Source organism: Zootermopsis nevadensis, unplaced genomic scaffold (genome assembly GCF_977971745.1).
Source record: "Zootermopsis nevadensis isolate Lab colony 2312 unplaced genomic scaffold, Znev_1.0 Znev_ptg000045l, whole genome shotgun sequence".
Taxonomy (NCBI): Eukaryota; Metazoa; Arthropoda; class Insecta; order Blattodea; family Termopsidae; genus Zootermopsis; species Zootermopsis nevadensis.
In genome coordinates, this window is record NW_028259177.1 from 3,207,460 (window position 1) to 3,231,195 (window position 23,736).

A 23,736-nucleotide genomic window follows, 5' to 3' on the forward strand; every position below is an offset into this window, starting at 1 on the left:
AAAGTGTCTTCATAGATTATGGAAACATTTTTCGAAATGAAGATGCTGGCAATATTTATATTAATTTTCTCTTTTCTTGATATATTCTCTCTTCACAGATCAAAGTATTTTGAGTAAATAAACATTTTCCTGTTTTCAGTATAACTAATTTAAAATGTTGCTTCACTGTGAGTTTGTAATTCAAATTGTGATTTCTTTTTGTAGACGAATGTTTGGATTTGAGACGACGAAACCATGTGTTCTGAGTGCAGGAATAAATTACATTGCGTCTCCAACTGCGAATGGGAAATGTGTTAACATTGGTTGACACTCTATGTTCATAGAAGTATGAAAGACAATGTAAGATGAATCTGACAACACTTACTGTGAAATAGGAAGGTACGGCGGACGATGAGAGAGAAATCGCCCTAGCATTCATATGAAAGCAATACAATAATGTTAGACACGTGATATTCCTTTGTAATACCCAGCATAAATGAATAGAGACTAACTACTATGACATTGTTAATCATTCTTATTATTTTCAGTATTGAAGTTCATACTTCTGCTCGCCTGAGCTTTAATACCAGTTGCATATTTTATATGGAACTATGATTTTACCGAACAGTTTGGTACAGCGGTAACTCCAGAAAATTGTATTTGAGATATACCATATTCTAAACTCGGCCAAGTTACGGCCTTCCTTGAGTGTTGTCATGATTTTCCTCAGCGTTTCCAGCGAATATCAATATTTTAAATAGACTATAACTGTCTCCTTCCAAATATTAACCCCCTTGATATTTATTATCGACCTGCCTTATTAAACTCTTTATAGCCTCTTTTGTGGAAGCAGTTTCCTATATAATCTAAGAATAAAACAATCTTATTAAAATTTAATTGAAATATTCTACATCAGAAATGAATATGTAACTGCTTCGTGTGTTGATCTAGCACTTTGTTCTGTGGGAAGCACGCTAGAAAATTGAATTATTATTCCTTCTCTCTTTCAACTGACTACGAGAATTGTAAATTAAATTCAAGCTTCTCTGACACTCTTCCTTCATGTGGGAGTTCAGATATGCATAGTACTTCATTTTGACAATAAAGTCAATAAGACGTTTTATACTTTAGTAGAAAATGTAAGATTATCCTTGGGGAAATATAATTTAATTTTTGTAGTAAAATTCATGTAACACAAGTATAAGCGATGGATGACAAGTCGGAGAGTTATATTCAAATACTTCCATATCAGAATTTATTCCACTGATTTATAAGTTATCATACACGCAAAATCATCAAAATACGTTTAATAAATGTCTGATTCGATAACGGACGTTACAGAAAATAAGTCTTTTTTCAATCTCATTTTTAAGAGGTCAATTTGAAGCAGAAAACGAGTACAGAGAAGCAGAATTTATGACCAAAAGTTTGACAGACTATTGTCGCCTACTATCTACTATAGGGTGTTGCTACTCACACACCTCTCAATGCAAGTAGCAATCAGGGACATATTAACAACGGTGATTTAATAACTGTTATTCATACATCACCGTCACCACCAGTTATTGGATGTCTGAAGTAGTCGTAGTTCAAGCCCTTGTTTAATTCCACTGGCTGTACAGTAGAATCCGAGGAGTGGGAAGTAAGTCGTTTCCAGACAAACGGGGTTATAGATAGCGTATTTGCCACGTATATAGTCTGTCTCTAGTCTCCATAATGGAAACACAATTTAAACATATTACATGATAACACAAGTTATCTGAGTTCTTCCAAATTTGCCAAATATACGTATATCGTGTTCAGAGAAATGCAAAATGCCTCTCTCAGACCATCGTTTCCAGGTTTTAAATGACACGAGCAGTACTTTATAGACTTATGGTAGTGTTAATAATATCGTAGGCAGGAGAATAGTCACTGCATAACAAATGTGGTTATGAAAGATTGGGAGAGATGGAGTAAATTAGCATTTAACGAATCAATGAATAATTAATTACTGAATTTAAGACGAATATGTACGTGTTAGTCTTTGAAGGTACTGTCGTCTGGAGGACTTGAGGAAAAATGATTTTATTATGTAGCAGGCGACTTGTTAGCTTTACGAACATGCATTACAATAGTATTTATAATACACAAATTCTATACTTCAGGCAGTCCTCTGCGGCAAGTGAAGGCAATTATGTACGTTGTAGACTTAGATTTTCTAAACTTACTTAGTCGCAAGTGATTTTGCCAATACAATTATTACTGTGAATGTAGCATCGTATAATTGAGTTTTTCTGCTTTTTTGTACAGGAATCCACACGAAGACTTTAAAGTGGAAGTGAATAACTGGCAGGAGATAAAGCAGAATTTATATTGAAATCCCGGATCTGATTAATATCTACACAGATATCGACAGCCTTGGCTTCAGAGATTGAAGTCTCCAAATCAATATCACATAACTACATTCTAAGGAAGATACTTTTTAAAATATGAAAAGAAGCACGCTTGTATGTTCTATCGACATTTTCTAAATTAAAACTAATCTTTTTTATTATATCGATTCATTCTATTCAAACGTTTATAACTTTTTAGATATTTAAAGATATATTTATTAAAACCTGTATAATAGATGCTGGTTTTGTAGTGCACGTGGTATTTCTAAACTATTTGTTGCTTCTCCTTGTTACCTTCGAAGTGAGTTTATTTTAAATAATATTATTTCTGTCTTATATATTCTAACAATATATTACTTATGTATTACTTACACTAATCTGCATTCATCTTCAACACAACAGGACAGATTAAAATTAATTCACTGAAAGAAACGAATACTAATCATATCCAATATATTGATGTTAAGAACCAAAGGTTGTGACGTCATATATTATTTATATTATTTACTACGCCATAGTTAAAAACCTTGTAAACAATAAACATCCATTTACGTCATTCAGCGTGTTTTCTCTTACAAACCGATACACAACAGCAACAGAAAAAATTGTGAGGGGAAAAAGGAGTTAGAAATATAAGAAAGAATTTACATCCAAGTGTATTCTTTAATTACTTGATTTGAAATAGAGAATATAATGACTATAATAATGGTAAGAACAAAACTGTAATGGAATCCTTTTTGAAGTGCATTGAAATTCCGAGAGCGTTTTTCACCCCACATCGTAGCCGTTGAGGTTGTTCGGGCGATCATAAGCGAGAATGGTGTTTAAGGTTGTGTTAAAATAATGAGATTCGAGGTTGTTGTTGCAATAATTTTACCCAACAGCGAATTCCGTGCATATTGTTGCATTAATGTGTTCTGGCAATTACCATGGCGCACACTGTGGTGACAGTGTGTTTGTACAATAACCTGGGCCACACCGTTGCAACCAGGATGCTGGAAGCTGGAGCCTGGCTAGGCCTGCAAGCCAAGACACGACAGAGGAGATACGTGAGACCAACTAGTGATAATGAATTCTGGGGAAATTTCTGTCTTCACGGGTGGTATTTCCAATCTTGGGGAGCCCTTTGTGGAGGAAGCCGGACTTAGTCAATGATTTGCAGGTTCTGGATTTCGTCTAGCTATGTAATAGGCCAAGTGACAACTAGCAGTCCGTCGATGGCTAGCCCCGTGTTTTCTAACCCCTACAGTTTGTAGTCTAATGGCTTCCAAACACAGCAAAAGCAAAGATAAGGAATTTAAGTGAAAGTGGGCAAGGGGGTGAGAGGTGAGGCCTGTTGGGCAATGTCCCCGAAGTAGCAAGCACTCAGAGTAAGAAGGCTGTAGGAAAGCCAGGTTTCTGAAGCTGTGGGGGAGTCAACGTCGGTTTGTGGTAAGATTTGGGTGTAAGGAAGTTTCTGGGATTTTGAGGTGAAAACGTCTTTAAAATCGATGCCGGGTGAGGGGAGGCAATCGCGCCCAAATGACCGACAGTTTCTGTCGAAGTAATTTCAAACTTCAATAACTCGGCTAAAAATGGACATAGCTCCGCCATCTTAGTCTCGTTTTAAAGAGGAAGGATGAAAGTTTGTGCCAGTACCGCTCCGACATTCGTGGCGGCCGGACGTCGCGAACTGCGCACGCGCAAAGTGAACCAACGATTTTCGACTTTCCGGATTCGACACGTGTCCATAAACGGGATCATATCTCAGAGACTAATTATCCGATCTGAATGAAACAAGTGTAGTTTTGAAGAGGAGTGTATATGTCACAACTCATCCTGCCTCCAAGTGTGTATCTCAAAAACTCAAAAAGATACGAGGCTGTGAATTTTAAAAGGTTTGAAAATTCCCCGATTTTCTTAAAATGTCGCGATATATGAGGGAAAAGTAAAACCAGAATTACAAAAATCGGACACGAATGCGTAGAGCACAAAATTCCAAAGAGAATGACACGGAAAACGCCGGGCCCGGACCCAAAACCAATGCGCAGTACTGCCGCGAATATAGGCAACGTAAGCGCGCTCGGACAACTCAGGCGGCATCTGACGAGCCTGGGTCAAGTATGGATGTGTACCAATTACGAAATAATCATTTATAAAAATGTGACGAAAATTTGGAACTCTTACGTGCATACCTTCAGAAATTCTTTAAACTTGAACTAGTGAATGATGTGGACAAACGAACCACGCAAGGGAAAGCTTCTGTAGATTTAACATTTGCAAGAGTTATTCAAATAATTTCAAAGCCATATGTATCCTACTTCTCATACCACTACCCTGTATTCAATAAATGTAAGTTGCAATTGAATTAAACGATTCAAAACAAAATGTTTGTTTAATTTCAATATACTACACACGATTGACGTTTTCACAAAAATAACTGCGGCAGTGTCCGACATTGTCTATCAATTTTTCAAGGTATGGAGCCTCTTAGGTGGCCCAGTAAGTAATAATAATTATAAGAAGAAGAATAGGCCAATCTAGCTCAAGTAAATTTCGCTGAACAATTTTAATTTATTTTAGTGCTAAATTTTACCAAATCCGTTAAACGGTTTGGGATCTGAAGCATGTAAAGTAACGGGCTGCCCGACATATAATTGAACGAATATATTACATAGGTTTTTAGGTTTTTACGGAGGTAAGTCTGAAGATATCTGTCTTCAGACTAATATGTCATCAACGTCGTATCTCGGTTTCCACAATATACTTCGACAACTCAGAGACATAATTTGGTTTGAAAATGATAACTCTAATATCCAACACAATTTAAGTATTTAAATCATTCCACGTCGTTACACACACAATATGTAATTTATGCTCTGGGAAAACACCTTCGATCTATTAAAATGAAGTTACTTTGGCCCTGAGTATCAAAATGATTAAATGAATGTGGTTAAATGCGTTTACAAACCCAAACTAGAAGAGAATGGATTGCGTTTAACAAAAATGATTCTCATTTTCTAAACCATTTCTCCGAAACTTGAGTTCAGCGATTACCTGCAACAATGATATGTTAGTTAACCAGTTAATTGTTGCGTCCAAGTGAACATTACATTTGTTCAAGAACATTAAATTCGTTACAAGAATAATTTATTACACGCAGAATTGAATTTTAACAACACCAATGAATATTCATTTGCCAAAGTTGAATACAAGTAGAAATCGTCAGTAAACCCGAACCGTATTATATACTACACTTGTTACAGTTGTTAAAATAATTGTAGTTAGTTTGTTTTGGTGCAACAAAGTGGAAACAAACATTTGACAGGCAAGAACGCACAAAGACGACTATAAATTTTAATGCATTTCGAATATCTTCCACGCTTGGTTAGTAATCCACCAAACTTGCTCTTCGTTAATTTAATTCCCTAATACAATATTTACATATTTCCTAGATTTTAGTACGCACTTTACTTATTTTAAAATTCCTGAAATCAGCTTGGTTCTTCCATTTGATGGCGTGGGTGCGTCTTCCATTAGATGGCGTCTAAGAATGGGTATATTGTTTTTTCCCTAAAAATATATTATTTACTCAAATCAATGGCGTCTTAAATTGTAGGAAATACGGTAATTTATGTTCGGTTTATTATAACTTTGCCTTTCTCTTCGAGGAGTTAATAGGTACGGCGCATTTAAATCAGTGGTACTTGACCTTTAGATCCTCGCGGTACAGTTTTCTTTCTGCAAAATAGAATCTCAAAATGGATCTAACATTTATCGGAATACACCAATTTCTAAGCAAGTTTTTGTTTTAATGTTTCTTGTAACTAATCTCCTCATTTTAAGGGCACTATTCGTAATTATTATTGTTTTCGGCGAAAATTATTCCAACAGATGACACAACTTTAGTAAAATTGAGCGACCCAAAATATTGCTCATACAAACTTAGATTCTTTATGATCGTAGCGGATTTTGTCGATAAACGAAGTCCATACGAATTCATTTACGGTAAGGAGTTAGGTGAGGAACATACATACCCACTGATGTAACACTACCATAAAAATTACATTGTTACTACCATTGCCACTAATTAATGTAAGTTTATGCTTTAACTAATTATTAAAATATTTTCAATTACGGATAAACTAATAATGTAATATTAAAATTATTTAATATTTTGATTTTTAATATTTATTGAAATTGTTCTATCCGAATTCATGCGTGGCACTTGACAAAATCTCGCGGCCCACCGGTTGAGAAAACTGCAATAAATTATGAGCTTTCCTGCATTATAGTGCCGGAACTGAAATACCGTTAGCACGTACAATTTAAAAGGTGATATTTCAGATCTCCATGTTGGCGAGGATGATGATGGCTGCTTTCTTAGATGTAGCGTGGTGAAGAAAATTTACCAACGTTTTAGAGACAGGAAGAACGTTAGAAAACGTCGGTAAACTTCTAGCAGACTGCATGGTGCAACATCTCAGAAGACAATTATCTTTACACAATTGAAAATGTAACAAATAACCTACTTAAAATTATCAGTAGAGAGTCGTCGCATCCCATGCCTCTTATCGTTATGGTGAACAATTAAAGTGTTCAGATGAAAAGTTTGTGTCAAGAGTAAATGAGTAATCTGAAACACACACGGTTTTCTTTAGTGTTGCTCTGCCGTGTAGTATTCTGTCTATGTCACAGTGTTGCGGATGAATGTAGAGTCTCTATATTCGGGGATACATATAGGGGCATTGTTTTCTTCCGATAAGTCAACACAGCCAGAATGTTACAGGGCATAGCGAATTACATGTACATGTTTTATTCACATCACAAAGGAGCCTTATATGCTACAGGATTCTCACTTGTTTAAATGCTCCGGAATTTATGGGTTTGCCCATGGTATTATACAGCCATGTTTCTGAACAAAGGGCCAGAAACAAATGAAGAAAAATGTATACAGCAAATAAGATATTAAAACAAAATGTATAGTTTTATAATCAGTTCGAACCCTGTGGGCACAACGCCTAACGAATTGGGAATAAAATATATAATCATCCATTCGGATGACCAGAAAGTTCAATATAAATATTTTATAAAATTCATGGTTAATGGTAATGCATCAGTTAGCCAGTCAGAGTGATTTGCATATCACACTTACTAAGCATGCAGAACAGAGTTTAGTTGAAATTTCCCTTCCGACTCGGATGCTTACACACGAATTTTATTATCGCATTTTACAGGTCTATTCATTTCACTCCATTACAGAACATGTCTCAACACATCTTTAAAAATATAACCTATAAATTTAAAAAGCAAATGAATTTCCTGTACAAATTCCACTACATTTTTTACGTTTGGTTCTTTAGTTATGTTTTATGTAAATAAAAAGGTGCAGATGTAACTTTGCTTTTCAACAAATGCATTTTTATACGATTCTAAAATACGAGTTTCTTTCAGAAGTAATTATATTTCAGCGAGCAATAAACATTTGGATGTCACGGAATAAGAAATGTCCTCTATTACAGTTACCAATCCATACCCTTCGCTTTATCTCTTTAATGTTTTTATTTAATTAATTATTGTAACTTACCTTCTCCTTACGGTTTCCTCCGTTTAGACAGACGTAATTGAAATCGTGTACAAGTGCTATCAATTTTGTCGAAAGTAATTTGTATTTAGTTAAGAGCAGTGCATTAAGTTTAAAATTAGTATTTTCTGTTATAAATTTTAAGAGGGTTTATAATTTTGCAAGAATAATTGTTTTATCACCGACCCATATCAAACTTCGCTAAAATAAAAAGTTAATCATTTTTATTTTTTGGTACTGCACTCTAAGAATAGATATATGAGGTGAGAAACTATGAATATATTAGCTAATTGAATTTACACGTCACCTTTATTGTCCACAAAGTATATTTATTCATCGGCTTGGTAATTATATACTAAGTCCCTGAAACGGAGTCCTTCTTAAGATGCTGATAGTAGGCTCAGTTTGTCAGAAACTTCCCAGCAATGTTTGAAAAACGAATTCATTATTTTGTTACAAGAATCGATCATTCTCTACTCTGAGTTAGATTACCCCAATTCAAATCACAAATAGATTTACATAATATTCACTTTAGTAGTGTTGTCCCTTCTACGCCTACATCTTTCGAGTTTTCTATATGCACTGCAAATTTTGTACCAATTTCTTATTTCCTTCTTTAGTGCTAAAAGCCTTGCAGATCTCATACTCCTTGACTTAATCACTCCAATAATTGTATGTTAATCAGATAAAATATCGACTATTTCCTTACACATCACTTAGTTTGTGAAAGTTATTAGACGAGATTCAGCTTCAAAGTGTTCAGCCAACCGACATACTGTCACTGTTATATGACTCTTTTCTCTCTCGAGGACCTTCTTTTTGGCAATGGCTAGATAACCACAAAGTTTGGATCCGGGATATAGAGTGCTTATACCTGATAAAAATGTTCCAGCTATACCAGTAGGTAAGGCTAATGAAACTTGTGACACCTCTAGTAAAGATCTCGTGGGAAATCCTTCAGATTCGCGGTTATTAGCATCATTATTCTGTGGGCTTTCGGATAAAGCTTTAGAACCTATCATCAATCATTCGTGAACTTCAGATACTCAAGAGTATGAAGGCAAAGGAAGTGGCACTGTGGTGTGGAGTGAGGTAAGACACTGTGAGCATGAGTTACTTGTAAACTAAATAATCTATTATTGTGATACATATTGACTGAATCAGGAGTGCGTGAGTTCCGGCCCGCGGGCCGCATTTAACATGATTTTGGAATAAACTGATGCGAAAAGGGAAAAAATATTCTGAGCAACCCTGTTGTGGATACATTGAAATTAATTAATCGTGAGTGCAAAATATAACAATGAAATTAATTAAACAGAAATGGTTTATGTGTAGATCACTAAGGTTAAAATTACATTATTGTGTAAACGTGCACTGTTTTGATGTTCAGGACATGTTAAAAATTAAAATAAAATAAATAAATAAAATAAATAGATCCGTGGTGTAACAGCTCCAGAGAGCCAAAGCCGACTAGCTTGACTGCTGGTCTCACGTTCACATGCCTAAGCAGAGGTGAACGATCATCCAACCAGATATAGGGTGACGTGTGGTCAGCACGACGAACCCCCAGCCATTGCTAGTTTTCATGACCGGATTACGCTACTTATTGTAGCTCCCCAATTTCCTCACGATGCTGGGTTGGCGCTGGTCCCATACACCGGTCGAAAATCTCATGAGAAATTTCTTTCCCCGAGACTCGAACCAGCGCGCATTCCGTATCACCGGTCCGAAGCATGATGCCTCAGACCACGCGGCTACAGCGCGGGACAAAAATTAAAATAATATATAAATATATCTATGTGTGAATAATTATGGTTTTATAATATTAATGATGACTTGAAATGAAAACTGTCTAAAAGCTAACTATCACCGTCCTTAAAAATAACATATATCTGCACATAAATACGTTTATTTTCCATTTTCAAGTGAATAATAATGTCGCTTAAGATCCACGATATTATTTATTCTTTTCGGAGACTGTCAACAAAGATATGATTAGCCAATGCGGACAGTTGTAATGTAAAATTTACCAACACGTAGACTATATATTTGGTGTTATATTTCTGCCAATAAAAATAAGGATCTCATGTTTTCTAATGCATCAACTAAATTATTCTTGGTGGTTACATGTCAACTAAATAAAAGAATAAATTGTTTATAAATTTATCACTAAGTTACAGTATCAATAACAATGTTTATTTGCTTTCACACAAAATGCTTAGCGGATCACTTCTTGTCTTGTATAAGCATAGAACCTAGAGTAAAACAATACTACATTTGTAACTTTGGGATTACTTTCGCTCTATAGTAACGGGAAAGAGATTGTATCATGTACACAGAATGTATTATAGTGAGCATTATACTGTGTCAGTCGGAAGGCTGAATCGCGAACGGATATTTTCAAATGTTCTATCGTGTATTGAGTCGTTTCAGTGGTTTGTGCTCTTCTGGTTAATCAAGGCACGGTGGAACGATTTGAATAATATAATACTTGAATAAAGTTCAGTAGATACATGTTACCAAAAACAGAATGCAAATAAAAATCCAATCGCAACTTTTCTCGCCATCATTCTTAAAGCGATAAATAACTTCATGTTCATAGTGTAATAACGTATGTCTATAAACGTCAATAATAACATTTAAAGTGTATTTGAGGTTCTAATGGACGCTACAACAAACACGACAGCCAACATTTAAATTGCGATTTATTTTAAATAAAACTAATATAAACTTAATGCAGTTTGACACAGCATATTTTTGTCATTATTTATAGTGTCTGTTCGCGTACTAAACTATTACTAAAATTCACTAAGAAATTGACAGATTTTCATGAAATTTAGAACAGCACGTCAACAGAAACAAACTCACCAATGGATGTAACGTATGGGAAAACAGAAACGCAGTCTTCAAGAACATGCAGGCTAGAAAATATGGACAGAGAGATCCCGGTAGTGCTGTTACAAAATAATAGAGCAGTCTGTCGCCGACGGAGTAATTACTTTCCTGAAAAGGAATGAATGTGGTAGGAACAAAACATTGTATGAATTTGAAAGCTTAGTTTACCGCTGACATTGCGATCTCTGTAATCACTTGTCTCTGAGCTGCCTGTTTCTTCAGGAAATAACAATGTACGAAATTAATGCATAAATATAATAACACAAATATTGTCAGAAAAAAGAAGCACCAACAATAGGCTAAATAATTGATTCATATGCAGTTTGGCCTTTCCCTGAAAATGTGGATGTCTTTGTGCAAAATTCATCGATTTTGTTTTGTGTACACCAATTACGTATTTGACGTTTCGAAACTACGAGTACATAATGCTAAATACCCGTTAAGAAATTATAAGTATTTATAAATACCGGTTTCAAATGGAAGCCATTGATATTTAAATTTTGCATAATACAAAAAAGCGGTTAGCGAGGAATTATTGACATTTTATAGGCTGAGACATTCTCTCTACTGAAAGAATTACTGAGCATTCTTAATTCACAGAATTTCGTACACCAGATGTAGGTATCGGATGAAGTAGATAACCATAATTCTACAACAATAATATACTTAAATCATAATATAAACCTAACAGAAATGTCTATATAAAATTAGCGATTATAGTTGCGACGATACCAATTACTTCCGCATTCCATGGACAATTATGAGTTATTATAATGATGCACAATTTGCATCAAAAATTTTAATATTTATTTGGATTCTAAATACATACTTAACCACAAGAGAACAGACTACAACTCAGGTTTCCTTTGTTTGTTTGTGTCATGATAGGGTGGTTACACAATTTGAACGTCATGAAGTTTAAAGCTCCATAAAGCTGAAATAACAGAGCAGAGGTGTAGCAGATGTTAAGAACCGCAGACATCGTTACCAGAGTAACGCTTCGAATGAATTACACATAACGATCGCGCGATAGCCTCAAAGCACGAGCAATTCTTCTCTTGCAAGAAGTGTCTTGGGAACTAAACGTTCTGCCCCATTAATTTCTCTTAACATGGGGGATGGGTAGAGAAAAAGACGAATGGTTTGTGGGCTTTGTTCTAATTGAAAAAGAAACAAATGCATTTAATCGTTATAGTTGACATAAATTTAAAACTAAACTTTATTTGACATTTCACAAAAGTGTTTGATCTCATTCTTAAACTATATAACTACGATTTATCAACTGTACAGATTCATTCAGCCTGATGTTAGGATCAATACGAATTATGAATTGAAAGGGCGTGGAATAAACGGTCCTGGCCGATTTTAAAGTAATATCTCAGAATGTTCCTTGAGGTAACGACCATATTTATAGATAACCTGTTGAAGCTCAGTCACTATAGTTACTGATTACGGACTGGACGACTGAGATTTAATCCCCCACAGGAGCAGAGAATATTTCTCCTTGGTCTGCGTCAATATCGGCTCTGCTGCCCACGCAGCAGCCTATAGTACCGAGGTCCATTCCCGGGGGTAATGCGCGGCTGAGGCGTGACTCTTACTACTCACTCTCACCTAGTGCCTCGGGTATGAATGAGTAGGAGCTATACAACTTCTACCCCCTATCGCCTACATGTCGTATAGTGGGGCAGTTTTACTTTTAGCTGTCTAAGACATCCGAAAAATTGGGTGAGAACAGAACCTTATGCATTTAGAATATGAATTATTTTGGCCCAAATTTCGCATTTAAAAGATATTTTCTGTTGTTTCATGAACGTGTAGGTAGTAGGCCTCTCTCTAGTATTGTTATAGAATGGACGGAGAAGTCGAGAAAATACATAAGCAAGCGTTACTAGACTGAAAATCTAGAAATGAGAACGGACGAAAAGGCGACAATATTGGTGAAACATGAGACAACCCAGTAATATGAATTTTAAATTATACAGCTGCTTCAATGAAAGCAGATATTCTCCGTTTTAAAGATAAATAATTTTGGCTTTTTCTGCCAGTATGTAAAATTAGAGAATCTATCTACAGTAAAGTTGTCGAAATTTATCATCTGAGTTGCAACGCCGTGCGGACGTGTAGCTTGGTATCAGTAATTCGGAGAAATATACTGCCCCCATCATCAGGGTTGAGAAATTCCTTTTCCATTAATGATATCTATTGCTCTATTGTAGTTACGATCCAAATAATAATGATGTATATTCAGGCGAAACTGTTCGATATTTGGCATTTAAAATATTTTAAATGACACTATTAATTCCAAATGAACATAATTACTTCTGATATTCTTTAAGATAGTAATGCAGCATATCTGAGATGATAGAGCTTGAGTTCTGTATAAAGAATATAATTGAGTTTGTAACTGCATTTCTCAAATTTCAGTAAATGCGATGCCAAAGAGATAAAGATGTTTTGTTTGTAATATTCTGCCTCAGCAGAACATTAAATACCGTTTCGTAAGGGATAATTAAATGCATAAATCGTTCTTAATCATGTAAGACAGGTTATATTAATAGGTGTCTTTGGCATGGGGAAATATCCGTTGATAAATATTTTAAATGCGCCAACACTTAACAAAATTAGATCTAGAATTAAAATTAACAAAAACGATAATAAAGCATTTAATTTGTTTCTTGCATTAAATCTAGAATCATGTTTAATAAGTGTCTCTGTTACTACTTACATATGTCATTCAATTACAGAGAAAGCAATTTTCTTAAACGACTATTTATAAACAGCAAACAATATTACATTCCTATAATATTTATATAGCAATTTTATTGGAACCTAACCAATAGAAGGAAGCAGTATAATTGTTTGGCTTCTAATGATGGATATTCCCTCGTAATTTAGCCTACAAAAGCGAGCTCAGAATTTAGATCAGAAGGAAATAATTATTCCTTAAATTAATTCTTCATTCTGATACTAACTTAAATAATCAGCAACACTTTAGTATCTGTGGCGTTTCTATATCCGAGTGACTTATACGTTCGAAGACAGCAATATTCAGACTCACCGCTGTGAGAGCCTCAAATCTTATTCATCAATTGATTAATTTTTATGTTATATCACGACGTTCACTGTTATTTAACGGCTATTTCTTCACTATTCTTTTTATCATACCACGTAATAAGAAATCTGAGTATGTTTCAACATATAACCATTCGAAATAACATTAAAATTATGAGGTTTATGATGATGTGAATATTTCTATTGGAAATGCATGTTGAGTCACTTTAAAATGTGTAACCACCCCATCTGCAAAGACACTAAAATTCGGATTATGCGAAACAATATATTTTGAAAATGTTTGTTCATGTGTCGATACGTTGTATCTTATAGTGAATGAAGAACTTTAATGTTATAGACCTGAGAGTTTGCATACAAATTTGTCCGGGAAATATTTTAAACATAGAATAGTGAAATATGGGGCACTGTGATGGAGTAAGTTCTTTACCGCAAAATATTAAATCGTTACAAATGTAACTTAGTGATTCTGCTTGTGTTGTAGTGTTACAGAGATCTTGTAGTATTGTTGTAAGACTTTCTAATTATGACAATGTTTTAGAATCGTTTTCTTTCGTTAAAGCTTCCCGTGTAATATTTTATATACATTTCTCATTTCCTCCATGTGCGCTACATGTACTTCCTATCATATTTTCCTTTTTGTTCGCACTCAATACTTTAGAGTTCTGAGTACCTTAATAATATTTCCAGATAACTTCAGTGTTTATACTGTACGAAGAAATACGCCACTGCATTAGACTTTAATTGTTAAATTTAAGTGTCAAACTGAGATTATAACCTGAAACAATTCGGCATAACGCACAGCAAAATAACAGCAACCGAAAGAGCACTAACTTTTTTAAGATCAAGTGCCGAAACATTTTGTGCTTTATTCTGTCTATTATTGTTCCATTTAATGGTCTATTTAGTCTTTATATAGGCAGTTAATCGCTACGTGTCTTAACGATGAAACGAATCTAAGGACACGGTGGTTCATTTCTTGACGTTATGAGAACATTAGATGTGGAAACATAGTTAGTGGTGGTGTTAAGGAAAATGCTAAAGTTCGATACATCACTGGACATAGCTAGATAGCTGCTATGCCTGCTGACTGATCAGTACTGCACGTTTAAGCTTCAATTCCGTGTAGAATTACATTTAAAATATTTCTTTATACTCGTCGTGGGAATTTTATATTTTACTTAGAAGTGCATTATTTGTTGTTCAAGAAATCGTACCTAAAATGTTATGTCTAGATTCTGCCTAGTAATATTTCTAATTATAAGCAAGTGAACTTTGTTATCGAACGGAGTTTGCATAGCCAAGTGAGGGATTGTGACGGATTTTCCTCTTCGCCGTTTAGCTTATTGCACATGGTGATATTCTTACCCCGCGGTAAAGCCACCAAGTATAGAGCTATCAGCAGTCCATGCAGTGCGCTTATCTAAAATATGTGAAACTTTACGTTTACTCCACTTCGCTCTTTCATGCCGGCTCACCCAGTTACATATGCACTGGTCCCACGGATATTTTCTCTGCGTTATATGCCACCTGGAGCTAAAAGCTCCAGCCGCCTTTATACAATATCAAAGTCTTCAAATTCACTGTCTGGAAAACTTAAAATCTCGCTTTTATGTAAGTCTTAAATTGAGTAGGTTGTCATATGCGAATGCAACTCGCATTAGCAGCTAGACGAAAGTAATATATGTTTTATTACTGTAATAAAATTTAATGATATAATTTAACTTTTACATTCATTTATAAGTCTACTATATTGCACAGGAATATATAGTTATCTTTTATACTCTATACAGAGTATACACAAAAGAATGGTGCAACTGTGACTGGCGACTCATTTTTGGACATGTTGGAAAGCTGGTTGTTACCCCAACCGAATACCAATTATGACGATTACATTCTACAACTGGACGGAGCTCCACCCCATTTTCACACGAATGTACGAGTGCTTCTCAATCGTGTTTCTCCACAGCGCTAGATCGGATGAGTTTGATTACCGTGTGGATGTGTGTCATGTGACCCAGGGTGCACACATTGAAGGATTGTAATTAACGCGTGAGAAACGTGGACAGTTGCCGTCGCTGACGGTGTTTGTTGTGCCCGTGTGAGGTGAGAAATAATTTTTTTATTAACTTTTGAAACCGCACTATTCTTTTGTGCATTAGCCCCAGAACTTTTTGTGTTTTGTAAATGCTAAGGTGTGATGTTTTACAGTTTACTAACATCTTTGATGGTTGGGTTCTATTACATTTAGTTTCGATTCATAGGAATGGCAAGGAACGCTGAAATTTAACTCTATTTGTGTTCAGATAGTCGCTTCCTTCTTTTGTTGGTCGAATTCGTATTGAAGGGATATTTATAGATGTCTTCCTTGCTGCATTTACCACTACATTCTGTGATTACAAAGACCTTCAATGTTGTTAATATTGTCCTGTCAAAATAATCCTCTTTTTAATTTATGATCCGAAATTCAAGTGAATGAACTACAATGAGAACTTGAGAAATGTGGTAGAGGAGTACGTTTGACAACTGGTAGATTTATAGTATGCAAGTTTCTGAAGATAATGTCTTCTTAAGAAATGTGATTGCTTCTATTTAGAGTTGGAAGATGTTTATTTATGTCAGAGCAATAATATATTGCAGGTTATATTAAGAAAATGTGAATTTGTGGATAGAATTTAATTGATCCAATGGTAGGCTTCTGTAAGCATGAAAATGTAATTCAGGGTTCCAAAAAGGCAAGAGACATTTTGACCGCCTGAACTTTTATAACTATCACAGAAAATTTTTCTCTGTGGATGTATTATATTTAAATTAGTCCATATGAAGGAACTATTGCATTTGCCCTCATCTTTATGTATTTCATGATACTAACCTGTAGTATTTCATATTTAACTAATATCTTTTGCGGTTAAGTTTTATTACTTTTACATTTTGTTTAAAGACAGTGGTAAGAAACGTTAAAATTTAACTCAACTTGCGTTCAGCGAATCATAATTTCTTTTGTTGTTTAAATTTGTTCAATTCGATTATAATCATCAATCATCCTATTTTTCGACCATATAGATCTATGTAGTCTAAGCTAGTGATTGTGATGTTTAAAGAAGCATATATAATTGTACATACACGAGGAAATTAGGAGGAGGCTAAATTCTTGAAATTCTTGGTACTTTTCAGTTCAAAATATTTTGTCTTCTCGTCTGATTTCTAACAACTTAAAAATTAAACAATAAATTTGCCCGTGGTTTTGTATGGGTTCGAAACACGGTCTCTCACTCTGAGGGAGGAACTCAGATTGCAGGTGTTTGAGTATAGGGTGCTGAGGAGGATATTTGGGCCTAGGAAATAAAAGGACGAGGTATGGAGAAAACTGCATAATAATGAGCTTAACAATTTGTACTCCTCTCACAATATTATTACGCTGATTAAATCAAGAATAATGAGATGGACGATGCAAGTGGAGCCAAGGATGGGGCTAAAAGTGTACACCAGGTATTGGTCCGGAAGACTAAATGGAAGAATCCGTTGGGGAGACCTAGGCATAAAAGGGAGGTTAATATCAAGAGGGATCTGTGAGGGATAGGAGTTGAAGGCGATTGGATTTTACTGACCCAGTCCAGGGACCGGTGGAAGTTTTTGGGAAGTTCGGTGATGAATCTTCGGTTTCCCTAACTCAGGTAGTTATATATATATATATATATATATATATGTAATGTGATAAATTTTACGAGAGTTAATATTACGAAAGATGAGAATGATCATCTCTACAGGATTTTAGTAAGTGATAAATGGCTTTAACCAAGTGCTAAATGTTCACGACTTTCATGACAAGAAACATATATATATGGCTGAGCCATTAGTGCCAAAAGGCAGTTTTCTGGAAATGGACACTACTATTGAGAAGTTGAATAACTATAAATTCCAGGGCACTAATCACATTTCGGCCGAATTTATCAAAGCAGGAGGCGAAACGTTGGATTCCGAGATACACAGACGTATTTCTCTATATGGACTAAGGAGGAAATGACACAGCAGTGTAATGAATCCGTTATTGTGCCACTTTAAAAGAAAGGTGGCTTGCTAATGATTATCGATGTATCTTCCTCTTTTCATCTGCCTACAAAATATTCTTTTGATAAGGTTGGCTCCATATGTCAATGAAATTACTGGGGATCATCAGTGTGTGTCTTATATCGTATATACAAATGATAAAATTTTCTACATTAGCCAGTTACTACAGAAAGAAATGGTAGTTCAATTTGACAGTAAATAAACAATTTATTGACTTTAAGAAAGCCCATCACACTTATCCCACGGCCAATTCTATGATCCGAGACCGAAAAGCAAACTTAAGTTGCGCTGTCAAATCCGACATTTCTGTCTTTGGTGCCGGCGAAAAAATCTCGTGGCAACCAGAAAATATCCAGTGCACTAGTTTATTGTAATGGCACGTAGCAACTATGTAATACACTCTATCGCCCCTGGGCGGTAGTTGCCAGGAGAAAACAGTACTAGCAGAGATCTCGATGCCAGGCGTAGATGGTAGGTACCTCATATGGAAAAGCACCGTTGACAAAGCTGCAGTACTTGGAAGAGTGATCAGCGTGGTATAGGTTCTTAGACACATACACTGATGACAATGCCAGGGTTCCGAAGGTAACTGGGGCGCACAAGAGATTTTCGGGAGAAATACAAATGCAGCAGAAGCCTGGTGGACTGTGACGCATAATTAGAAGAGTGGGGATGCAGAAAATGCCCCTGGAAGAAACAAAAACGTAGCAGCAGTCAAATATAAACACACAGTATGCAGAACAATACCAAAGGAAACACGTAAGAACCTTAGGGCTATATATATAGCAGGATTTATCGAAAAATTTAAAGTCGTTTAAACTGAGAAAGATGAGCTCGGATACAAGAGTTATCACCAGGATAGACTGACTTTACAGAAACGGAGTTGTAAACTCAGAAATAGTCAATTACCTGCGGTATCTAGGTATAAGCTTAACTAAAAATCCTGGGCTGATCGACTCTGGGGAAAACTGGGAACCAAAACAGACTGACCAACTTTATAAGCACCGGTAGGCGATTAGAATTATAATACAGCGCAACACGTTCATGAGAAACGCGAATATTATGTTACGCTCTATTTGAGGTCTCACGTAATTCAGAAGGCTCGGGATGGTTCGGCAGCAAATCAGAAAAGGTCCAAATATTGGAAAGGGGATTATTTAGTCAGAGGGCAAACATGAAGGAAACGGCACTTTTATCCTAAGGACTCATGGCGAGCAGTACTATTAAACGCGAAGTTTAATCACTGCACGGGGCGTGATGCTGACCACTCACCCCCATCTAGTGCCGAGGTCAAGGAAGAGAGGAGCTATACCTCCACTCACCCCAAGCGCCTACATGGCGTATAGTGGGACAAACTTTACTTTACTTTACTTTGCAACTCGGAATCCCATAAAGCATGGTTACCATTATCATAAGCCATAAAAGCGGACTTCAGATTCCTATGAGAAGGATTAGGATAATAGGGTGTAGTGTTAAATGAGACAGACCCAAGACCAAAACAAAATCCCAAAACTCGCGACTAGTAAACTGAGTACCATTATCAGACACAATGAACAAATAAGGACCGAAATTAGCGAAAATAGATTTCAAGCAGTCTGTGGCGACAGAGGATGTAGCTATCCTGACTCAGAAATCCCAGGTAAATTTCATGAAAACTTCCACACACACACACTAGAACATGGATTTTGATCTGGGAAACCGACATGAAAAATCGATGAAAATTTTCTCCGTCGTTGCTATGGGCAATTCTGAAGCATACAGACAAAAGTGGAGGAAAAGTGCCGGTTTACTCATTCGGGATATCTGACAAGTTTGACACGCTGAAGTTCCACTTTCGAGCAAAAATACAAGAGCCTTTTTCTCAAGCTGTAATAATGAACACATTCACCGGCATTTAATCTATTAATAATTACAATATTGGCAGGTTGCTTAACCTGATGACTTTTCGGGTGTGGAAGAACTTAAAGGCGGAATGCCCATTTCGCAATAGAGCCTGTCTGCAGATCGAAATCTACATATCTGAGAATTAACTGAAACTGTTCAATAGCAAAAAAGGACAGAGAGGTACTCCTGCTTATAGATGGAAAATTTTCTCTCCGCGTTAGAGAGAGTACGGGTGGCAAAGGCGACGGGTCGTACTTAGAACTAATATTCGTGCGAAAGCAAAGCCCCAGTTACTATAGAACTAACGTATGCCTGGAGGATGAATCGTTGAGTGAAATCGGCCATGGTCAAAACTGGGGTAATGCATACCTTAAAATCAGAGAGAGTAGCTTGCTCTTCACTACCCCATTTAAATTTTACTCCCTTCTTCCTCAACGCATTGAGTGGCGCAGATCTATTCGGCAAATTTGGGACGATTTTATAGAAGAATTTGACCTTACCAATAAATCTCGCTGTGGCGGATAATTTCTGATAACAACGGAACGAGCAGGGTCAATAGTAACCCCTGAAGGAGAAATAAGGTACCCCTCCAAAAAAAGAAGATATGTGTAGCAAACTTAACGTTGAATGGTTTAACAGTAAGGCCCTCGTTGCGAAGGTGCGTAAATACTTTCCGGAAGTGCACCAAATGCTCTTCAAGGGACGAACTATAAATCACAAAGTCGTCCAAATAATTGTAAACAAATCTGAATCTGATATCCGAAAATATATTGACAAGCAAACTTGTCAAAACCTGAGCTCCAGTGGCGATGCCAAGGGGTTCACGAAATAATTCATGAATGTTCCAATCGGTAGCAAAAGCTGTGAGTGGACGAGACTTTTCAGAAAGAGGGGTACGGTTATACTCTGTATTGAGATCAAGAGTGGTGTAGACGTTAGCTCCGGAAAACCAGTGCAAACACGAATGAAAGTCCGGAAGAGGAACTGATTCTATTTTAATCATCTTATTGAGGGCACGATAATCAAGAACAGGGCTGAAATCGGTTTCTCCCTTTGGGACAAGAGAAATGGGAATAGAATATGGCGAAACAGAGTGTCTAATAATCCCTTTCTTTAACAGGTCTTGAACTTGTCGACGTAAAACAGTCATCTTCGGGGGAGAAAGCCTCTTGGGGGAACTTAACAGGCGTGGGGCCAGTCAACTAAATATCATGGTCAAATAGGGCTGTAAAGCCTGAACTATCAGTAAGTACCTGAGGGAAGTCAGCATTGAGTTTGCGAACAGCCCCAGCTTGAAATAGAGAAAGATAGCTCAGATCTAAAAGAAATTTGTCGGCGCGAATTTCACATGGACAAACCCAATCTACATTACCAGAAACGATGGTATGGTGGCTAATACATAGGGTTTGCCAGGTACCGGATTCCGAAATGGAGAAATTGAGGCTATCATACTATTAGAATGTTCAAAGCTAGCAGACCGCACAAACGTTTTCAAGTACTACAATAGAAGTGAGATTCTTACCCAACACCTAACATGACCTCACCACTAGGGGTCGAACTATCCAAAATAGCATGGACAATATTTGTATTTGGGACCTCAAAACAAAAAAAGTTGGAGTAAATTTTAATGTCGGCCACATAGTCAGGTAGACTCGCCCTGACGTTGGACACTAAAGCAATAATCTTGTTGAATCGCATCTTTACCCAGAGCCGGGAAAAAGAATCACAGCCTGTCCACATGAAATCTATCTAAAGACGTAGAAGCGCCGATAGATTCACTATGTGCCCTGGACAGTGTGTCTGCCAGATACGAGTACGAAAATTGCAAAATATAAATATCCTGAATGGACAAAACTGCAGCATGAATATGGATTTCTATATTGTAAGACCGACTCAAACGTATCTCCCCACAATACGGTTTGACGGGACAAAACCCTCTCAATAGAGTTGGACAACTTCGTATATTGAAAGACGTGAACTTCGAAATGGTATTGTTTGCTGACTCTGAAAATTTCTCCAAAGCCTGGAGCTGGTTAAGATGGGCAGCCTGTGAAATAAGAGCCTCTGTATAACCAGAGGTAATATGATCAAGACAACGCGGGCCCCGAATGGAATCCTGGGAAGACTCGAAGAGATGGCTAAAAAACTCCTCCATAGACGACACTAAGTGAGAAGTTTCCCAGACAATTCGACCAGGGAGGCAGAATTGCAATGGTCTAAAACTTTCGTGTTGGCAAGACCACGAAATCTGTAGGTGAACTGGCGTAGGCACGTCATAATACTGGGGTACTAATTGAGCGAAATGTCAGCCAAAACGTCAGTTACTGCTTCCTAAATCTGACTTAATTTAATGCGCAAGGTTTTCGACTCACCCAGAGGTTCCATGGAGTATAAGGCGAACATGTGAATCTCGGTGCCAGCTGATTCACGTAAATATTTCCGAAGGTCGGAGACCTTCAACAGTTGTGTGACTACTCCCTCCCGTATGGTGACTTCGTTTTCTAGCTCATCCTTCCTGAGGTTGTCTGCATTCGGAAGTACTCGATCCTCTATGACGAAAAAGCAGACAAATTAATAGCAATTCTCAATAATCAATTCAAAGAAAAAATGCAAGTACATTAACAGAATATCTTGAGTGGATTGAATGGCGAAACTAAGCTCTCTGCTATTACCTGACAAGGAAAAAGACCCAATAACCTTTTCAAGAAAATAGTTTATTGACAAAATATGAATTACACAACAGTATACGGGCATATAAATAAACAGCGACATTTAAACAAAGGATGAATCGCAGTGCAGTTTTCTGCCTCCAATTTCTAATCCAGAAAAAAAAACATTATAATCTAAAATAAATAGAAGCGATGTGAAACGTGCGACCACCGGGCTGAGACTCATCCACACTGGTCCCCGTATGACCTATAAACAAAAGAAGACAAGGGCACACTCTGACGGAAAAAAATGAAGGTCGGGAACAGGTTGATACTAAGGAAAGTAGGAAAGGGATAAGGTGATAGGGAAGGAAACGTCACAGTCGTAAATATTTGTCCGATACAATTCCTATTTGGAATGGCCGGAAACAGGGAGATGCTCTGTCGCCGCTGCTTTTGAATTTTGCCTCAGAATACAACATCAGGAAAGTTTAATATAATCAAGGCATTATGTATATGAATGGGAGACATCAGCTGTTGTTCTGCACTGATAATGTTAATCTGCTGGGCGATAATATAAATACTATAAAAACGAACACACAATAGCTATTAAGGCATAGTAGGTATGTTGGTTTAGAAATAAAAGTATAAAATACAGAGTATATGAGTATGTCTCGGCATCAGAATTCATTACGAAACCAAAATATAGAGATAGCTTATGAGCAATTTGAAAATGTGACAAAATTCAAGTACTTGTGGACAAAACTAACAAGTCAGAATGCCATTCACGACGAAATCAAAAGTAAATTAAATTTGGGAAATTCTTGCTATTATTCAGTCCAAAATATTGTAACCTACCGTCTCATATTTTAAGAACTAAGTGTACTTTTGCCAGTTGTGATATAAAGGTGCTGAATTTGGTCTCTCACCTTGAGGGAGGAATATAAATTGAGGGTTTTTGAGAACAGAATGTTGAGGAGGATATTTAGCACCTAAAAGGGAGGACGATGGATCATGGAGAAAATTGAATAATAATGAGCTTCAATGTCTGTGCTCCTCACCTGATATTGTTAGGGTGTTTATTCAAGGAATATGAGGAGATCATTTAGAGGACTTAGGCGTAGTTGGGAGTATAAAATTAATATAGACCTTAGGAAGATAGAAATCTATGGAGCGAACTGGATGCAGCTAGCTTTGGGTACAGTCCTGTGGTGGGCTTTTGTGAACATGGTGATGAACGTTCAAGTTCCAT

The 23,736-nt window shown here is 36.5% G+C and overlaps 1 protein-coding gene and 1 long non-coding RNA gene across 22 annotated transcripts in view; one reads left to right on the plus strand and one right to left on the minus strand.

Moving 5' to 3' along the window:
* LOC147871654 (uncharacterized) overlaps positions 1-23,736 on the plus strand; it is a 309,056-nt gene that overhangs the window by 152,011 nt on the left and 133,309 nt on the right. For 8 of the 20 annotated variants that reach the window (XR_015538504.1, XR_015538511.1, XR_015538512.1 and 5 more), the window contains 2 exons: positions 205-378; positions 2,272-2,910. The exons of 8 other annotated variants lie outside the window; for them this stretch is intronic. This is a non-coding gene — a long non-coding RNA (uncharacterized LOC147871654). Of the gene's footprint in view, positions 1-204; positions 379-2,271; positions 2,911-23,736 lie in introns of those variants that run through there. 4 more of the 20 variants (XR_015538505.1, XR_015538507.1, XR_015538513.1 and 1 more) reach the window with 2 other exon arrangements.
* On the minus strand, positions 10,786-22,743 carry LOC147871655 (uncharacterized). Of its 2 annotated transcripts, none has more exons than XM_087360505.1 (3): positions 22,509-22,743; positions 22,209-22,385; positions 10,786-10,920 (listed from the first exon to the last, which is right to left on the minus strand). In XM_087360505.1, exons 1-3 carry the CDS (start codon positions 22,606-22,608, stop codon positions 10,913-10,915), a joined length of 285 nt encoding a protein of 94 aa, XP_087216631.1. In that variant the 5' UTR covers positions 22,609-22,743; the 3' UTR covers positions 10,786-10,912. The 2 variants fall into 2 exon arrangements, with proteins under 2 accessions (XP_087216631.1, XP_087216630.1); XM_087360504.1 differs by lacking the exon at positions 10,786-10,920 and adding an exon at positions 17,788-18,639 and having other exon boundaries at positions 22,509-22,740.

What these genes read in the sequence shown, in the direction of transcription:
- LOC147871655 (XM_087360504.1), bottom strand. Translation starts at nt 22,608, where the DNA reads ATGTCGCTGTTTATTTATATGCCCGTATACTGTTGTGTAATTCATATT. An exon ending in TGGGTCTTTTTCCTTGTCAG is followed by an intron (nt 22,386 to 22,508) that starts GTAATAGCAGAG and finishes TTTTCGTCATAG; the next exon opens with AGGATCGAGTACTTCCGAAT. An exon ending in ATACTCCATGGAACCTCTGG is followed by an intron (nt 18,640 to 22,208) that starts GTGAGTCGAAAA and finishes TGTTTCTTCCAG; the next exon opens with GGGCATTTTCTGCATCCCCA.